Source organism: Vitis vinifera, chromosome 19 (genome assembly GCF_030704535.1).
Source record: "Vitis vinifera cultivar Pinot Noir 40024 chromosome 19, ASM3070453v1".
Classification (NCBI taxonomy): domain Eukaryota; kingdom Viridiplantae; phylum Streptophyta; class Magnoliopsida; order Vitales; family Vitaceae; genus Vitis; species Vitis vinifera.
Window position 1 is genome coordinate 4,045,709 of NC_081823.1, and position 12,980 is coordinate 4,058,688.

The following is a 12,980-nucleotide window of genomic DNA, read 5'->3' on the forward strand; positions in this document are numbered from 1 at the left end:
GCCAGACAAAACGGATCTCCTTTTACGATGTTTAGAAAAACTCCATTTAATTTTTTTTCTGATGATGTTTTTGAAAAACGAACTTGATTGAATGATTCAGAACAACTGCTCCTTGATAGTATCTATATATCGATCCTTTCAAAGTTAGAAGAAAGAAGGAATCACTCGATTTTCTGGATGACACAGTATAATATATATATTTCCCTAGATCAGATATCATACACATCCTTTCTATACTAATAGATTCTTACTCTATTTATTTTAGTATCTAATCAAAGTTGAATTTTTTTTTTTTTATAACTTCATTGAGGCAGTATCTAGGTTTCAAAATCAACCGGGACTAGAATGTGCTATATGTGTTGAAAATTACTTTCCTTAGGTGACAAAATTTTCATAGTATTTTGAATCTAAAATATGAACATTAGGCCACTTATTTGTTTGGGTGCATAGAAAACTGGGAAGAAAGGAGGACAGAGAAACAAAAAAATGAAATGAACTAAGAAGTCATTATGAGCTTAAGTGGTTTTCAGTTGATTTTGGTGAGTAGCAAGCAGTCTATTGCGTGCAGCAATTGCACTTGTTTTTTTTGGGGGGGTCCGCCGGCAAAGCACTCGCAGGATAAGGCCTGAGCTCCCAATTCCTTTGAGTGGGATTTTGCCTATTTTCTGGTTCATTGGTTATACCTCCCGCGCTTGTTGAGGTCTGTGTGACTGAGCTTGATGGTTCTTGACTCCCTCCCTTTGTCCCTGAGCCTGCTGGTTCTTGCCTCCCTTCCTTTGTCCCTGAGTTTGGTGGTTCTTGACTCCCTCCCTTTGTCCTTGAGCCTGATGCTCCTGGACTCTCTCTCCATGTCCTTAAGCTTGATTCTTCCCTCCTGTTTGGTGTAGTTGATTTGGGTGGATAATATGGTGGTGGCTTTCCCCTACCAGTGTATGGTGTAGGTACAGGTGCAGTTGGTTTTGGTGGATAATTTGGTGGATGATATGGTGCTGGCTTTATACCAGTGTATGGTGTAGGTACAGGTTTAGACGTACCAGTAATACGATAAGGTGGAGATGTAGGCGGACGACGAGGATGAATAATTGAAGTTGTCGGCGGCGCTGACAAAGCACCCGCAGGATACGGCTTAAGCTCCCAATTCCTTTGAGTGGGATTTTTTCTATTTTCTGATTCACTGGTTCTCCCTCCCTTTGTCCCTGAGCTTGATGCTTCCCCCCTGTTTGGTGCAGTTGATTTTGGTGGAGAACATGGTGGTGGTGCATCAGGAGTATCGGATTGTCTAGGCGGAAGACCAAGTGGTGAGGGACCAGGACGACCTCGTCTAAGTGGAAAACGAAGTGGACGACCATGTGGTCTAAGTAGTAAACTAGCAGGTGTTGCTGCACTACGACGAGGAGGTGATCTAGGCAGAGGGCCAGATGATGGTGCACCAGGAGTACGAGGTGGGCTAGGAGGAAGACCAGGTGGTGGTGCGCTTCCAGGGGAACTAGCTGGTGGTTCACTGCCAGGAGGACCGGTTGGTGGTGGCGCACCGGGACTACCAGGTGGTGGTGCTGCCCTGCCAGGAGGATCAGTTGGTGGTGCACTTCCAGGAGGACTTGGTGATGGCTCACTGCCAGGAGGACCGGTTGGTGGTGGCGCACCGGTACTGCCAGGTGGTGGTACTGCGCTGCCAGGAGGATCAGTTGGTGGTGCACTTCCAGGAGGACTTGGTGATGGCTCACTGCCAGGAGGACCACTTGGTGGTGGCGCATCAGGACTACCGAGTGGTGGTGCGCTTCCAAGGGAACTAGGTGGTGCTGCGCAGCTGGCAGGAGGATCAGTTGGTGGTGGTGCGCTTCCAGGATGACAAGGTGATGGTGCGCTGCCAGGAGGACTAGTTGTCGGCGAGCGACCAGGACTACCAGGTGATGCGCCTGGCCTTGGTGCATCGGAGCTCATCAGGCATTGATGTCCATTTGGTTGCTGAGAAAAGAAAAGAAAATAAAACAAAGCAGAAGAGTATATTTTCTTGGTTTGCAACCCAGAAAGCAAAAGAAGTCAAGGGAGGTATTTGACACAACTACTTTCGTAGCTTCAGTGTCTGGCAACGAAACCAATAGAAAACATTTCTGTTACCAGATTTTTTTTTTCTTTGAAATTGAAAAAAAAAAGAACAAAAAGAAAAGAAAAGAAACTGATAATGAATGAAAGGATATATACATTGATGATTTGCAAGTTGTTTAGCATAGTGATTCATCTTATTGCTGAAAATAAAAACAATTTTTAAATATATCCATGTTAATTTCCTTCATTTTTCAACAAAGAAAGGTTATTTCTTTATTGATTACCTGGTGAAAAGATCCAGGGGGAAGTTGCAGCAGCTGTGAAATATTGGTTTGGGCACCAAGAAGTAGTGCTGGCTTGAACATAATTAACTTCATATCTGCCACTGTAATCAAACTCTTCATTGGTCAAAATCTCAAAACTTAAAATCTAAATAAAACCCCACTCTTTTTTCCCCCCTTCATTTTCTCTGCAAGTTCATAGAAAACGGGGGGGAAAGAGTCAGAAGAAAAGCCATAGATGAATAAAGAGACTAATTACCGCTTAAATTATCTTGAACTGGCCATTTCTGTCTTATGCAAGTTCCGACTTTGGGTTCCATCTGCTCTCAATCAGATCACAACAAGAAGTTTGTGAAAAATGATTTGTTTAATTTCGGAGTAACTTGACAGAATTTGTAGAATTAATCTCACCAAGGAGGTGGTGTTCCTCATCCTTGACGCAATATTTTTCAGACAGCAGATAGCGAAAGGTTTGAGATTTTTATTCACAATATCGTCCAGCTTTCTCTGTACAAAGAAGTGAAAGAACATCAAAATTTTTATCCTCCCCTATTTTGTTCCAGAGAAAACAAACGAAAAACAGAACCAGACAAGTTCTCTTATTCTTGAAGAAACCCAAAATTTGAGACCATGCAGTGTTAAAAGATTTTGGTTCCTTCCATTTCCCTACACTTTCTCCCCAACCAAACAAGACCCTCTAGCCTTGTAACATACTGGGTGGAGTGTCAACCGTCCACGTGAAGCTGTCATAGTTATTCATGGCAAGACACCGTACGAATGGACTGATTTTCTCGCAATTTGAGGGACGGATGAATAAAGCAGTATACCAAGAAACCAAGAAATGCATGCACTCAGAATTAAAAAGATTAATAAAGAAGGAAAGAAAAAACAGAAAAGTGAAGATTGTTCTTCTTATTGGCGTAACCTTCATGATTCCATGGACGTGAAGATCATCATGACCTCCTCCCCTTTGTATTTTGCCCCTAGCTCCTCCAGGTATATATTGAAGTCCACCGTCCTGCCATGTGCCATTTGGATTCTGAGAAAAGAAAAGAAAAGACAAGAAAAACAAAAAAAGAAAGAAAACTAAAGAGTTGATTTTCTTGGTTTGTAACCCAGAAAGCAAGAGAAGTATCACAGAAGAAACTTCATATGGAATTTCAGATTCCCAGAAGACTGAAATGGCCAGTTCAAGATAATTTAAGCGGTAAGTAGTCTCTTTATTCATCTATGGTTTTTCTTTCTTTCTTTTTTCCTTACAAATATGATTCAAACGGGATGGACATAGTCACATTTTTACACCTTGATATATATATATATATATATAACAAAAAATATTATGGAAATTATATTAATTACATTTAATATAAGTTCAAGACACATAAGAACTCTAACCATATTTCGACTAGTGATCAATCCATAGCCATGTATAGAAAATAAACAGGCTTCTTTCTTGATCTCGAGGTTAATAATAAGAAAATAGAATTGGAAAGCCTTGATGATGGGACAAAAAAATGCATAGGTAGTTTACCTACTTTTCTAATAAACAATAATACCACAAAAATATAAAATTGATCTTCAAATTAGTAACTCAATTTTTATAACTTTTTTCAAACAAATTATTTAAATTCTTAACTTATAGTATTTATTTAGTAATATTAAATGCAAAACCATCCCCCATTATTTTTATTTTAATACTTCTTTATATTATAATTAAAATTTTTAAATATTATAGATTTATACTAAATAATTGCATCATTAATATATATTTAAAATTAACAATATCTTAAAATATTAAGGGTATATTTGAAATACACTTTACTTTGTGTTTTTTTTTTTTTTTTCTAAATAGTAATAGAAGTAGAAGTAAGTAGTTTCCATTTGAGAAAAAAAAAATTATAGTATTGAATGTCATACCAAAATTTTGCATTATGATAATTTTATGTGCACTGTGATTAATCTTTTAATTTTGAGAATTTTTTTAAGATTTATGTCAAGATAAGATCTTTCTTATAGTAAATTATGTTCATATTAATCTTCATTTAGTTTGTATCATACCTCTTAATAGTTTTTTTTTCTATATAATAAAATTAGAATAATAATAATAATAATGCACAAGTTCAGGTTTCGAAGGGTTATTGGACATTTAACCCAAGCTTACCCTAATTTTGTTTTCGAAGGGTTGTAGGTTAAATGAATTTGAATATTTAAATTGCTATTTTTAGACCTAAAAACATTTGCATATTGCATACCTTTTTTAATATATATATATATATATATATATATATATATATATATGGATAGGGATAATATGTTGCTATCAATTCAACACAGATTCTTACACACATTTATGTTAAGTTTTTTTTTTTTAAAAAAAAATATTTAAATTAATATTTAGAACTAAAAAACATTTACGTGATTTATTCATGGCGAGCCGTTGTACACATGGATCCATTTCCTCGCAACTTGGGTGCTAAATGAGTAGAGGGTGAAGAAGAATGGAAAGTCAAGTAACAAATCCTAGTCAACCATTATTTTGTGGATACACTCCCTATAATTTGGATCTATTGTATAGACGTATCATTAAAAATCGGAATGTGGTTATTTTAGATTTGGTTGCAACCCAAAAAAAAATCACTCCAAGTTTTCTTTTCTTTCCTCAAGCAACCAAATATGACATGGCAGGAGGGTCGACTTCAGTGCCGGGCGGAACTAGGGCAAAAGTACAAAGGGGAGGAGATGATAAGTTTAGAAACACCAAGGCCAGGCTCACCGCCCAGTCCTCCTGGCAGCCCACCGCCAAGTCTTCCGGGCAGCCCACCACTAGATCGTCCAGGAAGCGCACTACCACCTAGTTCTCCTGGCAGCCCACCACCACTAGATCATCCTGGAAGCGCACCACCACCTAGTTCTCCTGGCAGCCCACCACTACTAGATCATCCTGTAAGCCCACCACCACTAGATGATCCTGTAAGCCCACCACCACCTAGTTTTCCTGGCAGAGCACCACCACCTGGTCGTCCTCGAATTGCATCACCACCTGATTCTCCTGGCGCACCGGCGCCTTATCTTCCGCCTAGGCCACCTCGTCGTCCTGGTGCACCAACACTCAGTCTCCTGCCTGGACCACCTCGTCGTCTTGATTCACCACCAACTAGTCTTCAGCCTAGACCACCAGCTCGTCCTGGTGCACCACCATATGATCTTCCGCCTAGACCACTAGCTCTTGCTTGTGCATCACCACCTGGGCTTCTGCCTAGACCTCCAGCTCGTCGTCCTTGTCATCCGCCCATATCTCCACCTTTTCATATTCGTCCTTGTCATCCGCCTAGATCTCCACCTGTTCATATTGTTCGTATGTCTAAACCTCCACCTAGACCATACACTGGGGGAAAGCCACCACCATATTATCCACCAAAATCAACTACACCGAATAGGGGGCCAGCATCAAGCTCAGGGACAAAGGGAGGGAGTCGAGGAGCATCAATCCCAGAGACAAAGGGAAGAAGTCAAGGAGCATCAAGCCCAGAGACAAAGTTAGGGAATCGAGGAGTATCAAGCTCAGAGACTAAGGGAGGGAGTCATGGAGCATCAATCTCAGGCACACAAGATTCATCAAGCAAGGGAGGTAAAACCAATGAAACAGAAAATAGACAAATTCCCGCTCAAAGGAATTGGGAGCTTAAGCCTTATCCTGCAAGTGCTTTGCCGGCGGACCCTCCAGAAAAACGATGCCTTTCTGTTTCTAAAAAGTGCGGCTGCTGCATACTCTAGACTGCGTGCTACCCACAATAAATGTTTCACACCTCCTTTTCCCTTTATAGTCATGACTTTGTTTTTAGATGAAATGATTGAATAGCTCGGTCGGACTTGGGTAGGAAAACAATTCCTTCTTATTTCTTTTGAATAACTATGGACAACCATGTATAGAAAATAAGGGTTAACTTCCTTGGTACCTTAAAGGTTTAATGGAAATACACTAAGTCAATCGTTGGTTTCAAATTTCTTGGTTGGCACCTATGTATTTTATAAATAAAATTTAGTGTTTAGGAAATTTTAAAATACACCTACCTAAAATATTTGTTAAACATACCTATTTAGAATCTTTTTATCAAAAATCTGTCTCAAAAATAAATTTTATGAATAAAATAAATTTATAAGGGTGCCCACTAATCAAAATTTAAAACCAATAATGATTAGATGTATTTAGATCAAACTTTGGGAGATTCAAATGAAATTAACCTTACAAAATAAATACAATAAAAAACTATTTTTATGGCATACAACTAAGAAATTACATGCCCACTATTAATAGATACATGAGATATTTGTCAACTTTCCCATTGTGAGGAATCAACCCATGATTTGGGATGTTTGCCAACCTTCCACGCATTAAGAAAGAGTCAACCAATATCTTCAACATTTTCTCTCAAGTTATGCAATATCTTCAATACTTTCCCTCAACCAACATCTTCAACACTTTCCCTCAAGTTATACAATATCTTTAATACTTTCCCTTAAGTTGATGCAAAGATATTTATCAAAGGTCTAATGATGTTAAGATGATAATACATAAGGAGTGTGGACTTGTCATGTGTCTACTTTCTTTTTTTTTAAATGTCTATCAATTGCTACATGTTTGATTCAGGCATGATGCATTAGATTATGTCTTATATTTACAACCTCTTTGTTATCCCAATATATATGTATATACTATCATTGGTTCTTTCATTGACAATTTCAAACTTAACAAATATCATTTTAGCAAAAAAAAAAAAAATGGGATATCCCTTGACCCATATTCCTAAATTCCCTTGATACACTACAACAAGACACTACCAATTAATTACTTTTTATGCAACAAAGTTCCTTACTATGAAGTTACAATATATAACTAGTAGTTGACCGTCTATCAACCTCTACATGTTTAGTTTGGTCATGATGCTTATATTTGTAGCTGCTTTATTGTCCTAGTATATATACCATCATCAGTTCCTTCACTATCAATTTCAAACCTGAAAAATATTATTTTAAGCTAAAGCATTTGGCATATCCCTTGAGTCACACCCTAAATTCCCTCAATACACTACACCAAGCAACTACAAATTATTATTTTTCGATGCAACAAAATTTCTTATTAAGAAGTTAAAATAAGTAGTAGTTAACCGCCTATCTATTGTACATCCAACCCAATCAGCATCCATGTAAGCCCTAACCTCAACCCAATATTATTATTGGAGTAAAAGATATTAAGTCGATGTTTCTTTCAAGTATTTAATAATTTTCTAAATAGCATGAAGATGTGATTTAAGTAGAGCATGCGTACATGAACAAACTTACAACACTTATTACATTGGCTATATCTGATCAATAAACCATCTTCTCTTCCTCTCTTAACTTGTGGTTTGGTTCTATCAAAGTATTAATGGACTTTATGTCAAGTTACCTGTCTCTTGGAGAAGTTCTTGGATATGTTTTCATTGAGAAATAAAGATTCCATGTTTGGACCAAGCAACCTTTATTCCAAGAAGCAAACACAGGAAAAGGGTGATTATGGAAGCCTAAGAAAGAATTAACATAATATATTAAACAACTTTCATTCCACAAATCAAATACAAGAAGGCGATAGTTAATCCTCTTAGTTCATGTTTGGTTAGTTAGATATAGTATAAGATAGGATAAGAGATATGATATTATATCATATCTAGTGTTTGGTTGGTGATGGGATATGATAAGTTATAACATCACTTATCATATTTAATGTTAAACCAAACATGGAATAGGATAAATTGTGAGATATATTATCCACCCTATTTTTTTCATTCCTTTCACATGAGATATTGTGGACCCGCATTTTTCACGTATGCCCTCACTTGATCGGTGAGACTCGCTTTTTATTTGTAAAAAAAATAATTTTTAGAAAGAAAAGTCAGAGTCGCCACTTATTTTATTTTTATTTTAAAGGAAAAATAAAACCCTAAAAAAATGACTCCATAATTTTTGGAAAAACATGTCTTTGGAAAACCCGAGTCTAGGTCCGAGGATCAAGTTACTTATCGGGAAGGTACCTCTAGGAGGCAGCACCCCTCTAAGCCCTATAAAAGTCTCTATTGACTAAGTTGAGGGAAATGTGGCAATTAATTGGTTAATTATAGATACCTAACTAGACTAAGTGATTTTAAAAAAAAAATAGCATGCCAAACAAGATCAAATCACAATAAAGGAGAGTTAGGGCGCGTACCTAGACCACTTCTTAAGCGCTATCATAAAACATAAAAGTTAATTATAGAAATATATCATGCAACATGTGTTTTATCTAAGCAAATCAAGTGTACACCTAAGCACCCAAGAATCACATCAGGTATGGATATAGTTATCAGTGGCATACGTGTCCATAGAATTCTCAAGGGTAGGCATGCAAGAGCGTACCTGGATAGCAAGCTAGTACTCCTCTATGGGAAACAAAGTTAGCCAAATAACAAGTTCAAAATAATCTCACATATACCACATAGAGGAAACACAATCAATTATCAAACAAACATCCCATTTGAATTAATATTAGAGATGGTGTCTACAATGTTGGATCCCCTACCAAGATCCAAATTACTTTTGCATGAATTAATTCAATCAGTCTCATTATTTGGAACCATGAAGTCTATTCATGCTTGTTAAAAACCCATAAAATCGTGAAGATTATCAAGAAAATGCATGCCAAAAGGAAATTTGGCCGCAAAACTTTATTGAAAATGAGGATTTTCATTGCCTAGAAGAAGTCTAAAGATAGATTTTTTTAAATCTGGAATTATTCAGTTGAAAACAGGTTCGAAAATCAATTCAAAACTGTAAATTCTCGATCAAAGAAACAAAAAAAAAAAGGTGTGCACTAAGATGACCATGCTAGACCGGAGCTTAGGAGTGTGGTCGGGATTGCTCTTCTGTTTCTAAAGTTAATTCCTCAATTCCTTTCTGCTGTAATTTTCTGGTACGCCTCATTAAATCAGGCATATGCATCTCCTTAACCTCTTTCTTTCTACCTAAAACACTCTATACTTCGGAAGCGGTCGCTCGTGTCTTTCTTTCAGGAAGTGGTTGCTACAGGCTTGTGAGATCTGAACTCAGTCGATCATAGAAGCGAAGAAAGCATGTGACTCTCTTCATTGTGGAAGAAATTAGACGATTCAAGCCACCAAAACTGGGCGTGGTGAGCTTGAGCAGAAAGCTATCATCTAATAGATTCTCTTTTTAGCTGCTATCTCAAAAGGCCTTTAGCATTTTCACTGTCATCAAAGACCACCTCCACCACATACTGTTTAGAAACAAATTCAAATTCATCTGAACCATCAATTGAAGTCAAGGCAGTTGAAGGCGGTCCACATGTTACTGTTCTAAATAATGGGGCTCTGTGAAAATTCAAGTGCCAGCTTTTTCATCTTTTTTTTCTTCTATGTCATATCCAGTTATGTCGAGGAAGAAGGTTGATGACCCGATTCTGCTGATGGAGACTTCTCAAAATTCATTGCTTTTTTATACTCACTAGATTCTTCCATTATCTTATTCTTCTTCAAATTGATAAATGGTAGTTTTTTCCATTCATACTTTCATTCGTTCATGTACAGAGAATATATAGAGGGTAATCACCATTCTAAGAATGAGAAGGAATGATACAAGGAAAGAATGATATAAGGAAATAACAACTAATATCCTAATATCTCAACTTTCCTAATATCTCAATATTCCTAATATCTCAACACTAAATAATATAAGGAAAGAATGATATACGGAAAGCATTCCTAATATCTCAACACTCCCCCTCAAGTTGGTGCATAGATGTCACACATGCCCAACTTGTCTAAAAATTTTGAGAACACTTGACTTGAGACAGCTTTGGTGAGGATATCGGCCAATTGATCTTCTGATCGAATCTTAGGCAATTCCACAATCTTGTCATCCAATTTTTCCTTAATGAAGAATCTATCCACCTCGACATGCTTTGTATGATCATGTTGTACTGGATTATGAGCAATGTCACATGTGGCTTTATTGTCACAAAACAATCGGATTGGTTGCCTAGATAGGTAACCTAAATCCTGTAAGAGAAGTCTTAGCCATAATGCCTTACAAAGTCCTAGAGTCATACCTCTAAATTCTGCTTCTGCACTTGAACGAGCGACGACATTCTGCTTCTTACTTTTCCATGTCACAAGATTACCACCTACAAAGGTAAAGTAACCAGATGTAGATCGCCTATCATCCACTGCACCGGCCCAATCAGCATCAGTATATACTTCTATACTCTGATGATTAACATTTTTAGCGAACAAAATTCTCTTCCCAGGAGCATTCTTCAAATACCTCAAAATACGCATAACTGCATTCATATGTTGTTCTCCAGGATTATGCATGTATTGACTCACTACACTCAATGCATAAGCAAGATCTAATCTTGTATGAGCTAAGAACATTAATCTCCCCACAAGTCTCTAGTATCTTCCCTTATCGGTTGATACTTGATTAGGATCAACACACAATTTCAGACCTTCTTCTATTGGTGTAGTAACAGGTTGACATCCCAACATTCCAATCTCCTGTAAAAGATCTAAGGCATACTTTCTTTGAGACAGAAAAATTTCTTCACTTGATCGAGAAACTTCAATCCCAAGAAAGTATTTCAGATGACCTAGATCTTTCATTTCAAATTCTCTAGATAGATAATTTTGCAGAGCTTTTCTTTCTTCGTGATCATTTCCTGTAACTACCATGTCATCCACATATACGATGAGTGCGGTAATCTTACCATGTTGCTTTTTCAGGAACAAAGTATGATCTGAATTACTTTGACGATAGCCAAAAGCTCTCATTGACTTTGTGAACCTTCCAAACCATGCTCTCGGGGATTGCTTCAACCCATACAATGACTTCCTCAATTTGCACACCTTCTGACATTGCTTTTCTGACACCATGCATCCTGGTGGAAGATCCATATATACTTCTTCAGATAACTCGCCATGCAGAAAGGCATTTTTCACATCGAACTGTTGTAATGGCCAATCTAGGTTTGCAGCTAAAGACAGTAATACTCGAACTGTGTTGATCTTAGCTACAGGTGCAAATGTCTCTGTGTAGTCAATTCCATAAGTTTGAGTGTACCCTTTTGCTACTAGTCTTGCTTTAAATCGTTCAATACTACCATCTGCCTTGTACTTCACAGTATAGATCCAACGACACCCAACTGGCTTCTTTCTTGGTGGACATTCTACGAGTTCCCATGTTTCATTCTTCTGCAATGATTTCATCTCTTCATTCATAGTTGCTTTCCACCTTGGATCAGCTAAGGCTTCCTGCACACTGTTATGAATAGTTACAGTAGATAATTGATTTACAAATGACTTATTTGATTCAGACAAATGATGGTTAGACACATAGTTGCTCATGGGATATTTGACTTTGGTAGATAATTTAGGTTCATATGTGGGTTTAGGAATACCTCTATTATGACGGTGTGGTAACCGTTTCATGAATGGATCAGGTTTCAAATTAAGAACACCTTCAACAGACGACGATTGGTTTGGTATTTCAGTGAAGACATCTTCGGACCCAAATTGTTGACCACTCATATCCAACTCACCCGCTTCTTGGTTCACTAGTTCAGATTGTCCAGATTCATTCTCCTTAGAGATATGATAATCATAATCGAGAGTCTCAATTTCCTTATGGTACTCCCCCTGAAGTTCAGACTCAGATGAAAAATACATTGAATCTTCATGAAACACCACATCCATTGTAATATACATTTGTCGAGTTGGAGGATGGTAACATCGATATCCCTTTTTGTGCAATGCATATCCAACAAACACACATTGCAATGCATGGGAAGTTAATTTGGTGCGTTGGTGTTTGTGTAGATGCACAAATGCCACACAACCAAAAACACGAGGAGGTAGATTTGGGACAATTGGGGCAACTACAGCATTAATAAGAGCTTGGAGAGGTGTTTGGAAATTAATTGAGCTGGAAGGTACCCGATTGATCAAGTATGCGGCAGATGTGATTGCTTCTCCCCAATAAGATATCGGTGTTTTTGCTGCTATCAAAGAAGCACGAACAACCTCTAACAAGTGTCGATTTTTCCGTTCAGCGACTCCATTTTGCTGGGGTGTATTGGAACAAGTAGTCTGATGAATGATGCCATGTCCTTCCAAATACTTTTGAAGATCAGAACTTTGATATTCTCCACCATTATCACTACGCAGAACCCAAACCTTTGCATTGTATTGAGTTTCAATCATTTAATGAAAATTTTGAAACAACAAGTTCACTTCATCTTTGGTCTTCATCAAGCATAACCATGTCATTCTGGTACAATCATCAATAAAAGTAACAAACCAACGTGAGCCACTCAAAGTTGGGACTTTGGATGGGCCCCAAACATCAGAATGTATAACCATAAAAGGAAACGGACTTTTGTTCAAAATTAACGGAAACGAAACATGATGGCTTTTAGCCAATTCACAAATATCACAACGGAAACCAGAAATATCACTCTTTGCAAACAAACTAGGAAACAATTTTTTAAAATAACCAAAGGAAGCATGTCCCAGACGTCGATGCCACAACCAAATTTTAGACTTTTTCTTCTCCCCCTCAGATTCAACT

General features: G+C 37.5%; 2 protein-coding genes across 2 annotated transcripts; one reads left to right on the forward strand and one right to left on the reverse strand.

Moving 5' to 3' along the window:
• Positions 1-487: 487 nt before the first annotated feature.
• LOC104877565 (uncharacterized) lies at positions 488-3,341 on the reverse strand. Its single transcript, XM_019217095.2, has 5 exons — positions 3,253-3,341; positions 2,739-2,834; positions 2,587-2,647; positions 2,331-2,431; positions 488-1,965 (listed from the first exon to the last, which is right to left on the reverse strand). The coding sequence occupies exons 1-5, from the start codon at positions 3,256-3,258 to the stop codon at positions 556-558; spliced, it is 1,674 nt and encodes a 557-aa protein (XP_019072640.2). The 5' UTR covers positions 3,259-3,341; the 3' UTR covers positions 488-555.
• Positions 3,342-5,000: 1,659 nt separating this feature from the next.
• Positions 5,001-6,101, forward strand: LOC104877566 (formin-like protein 5). The gene has a single exon (XM_010646080.1). It carries the CDS (start codon positions 5,001-5,003, stop codon positions 6,099-6,101), a length of 1,101 nt encoding a protein of 366 aa, XP_010644382.1.
• Positions 6,102-12,980: the final 6,879 nt, after the last annotated feature.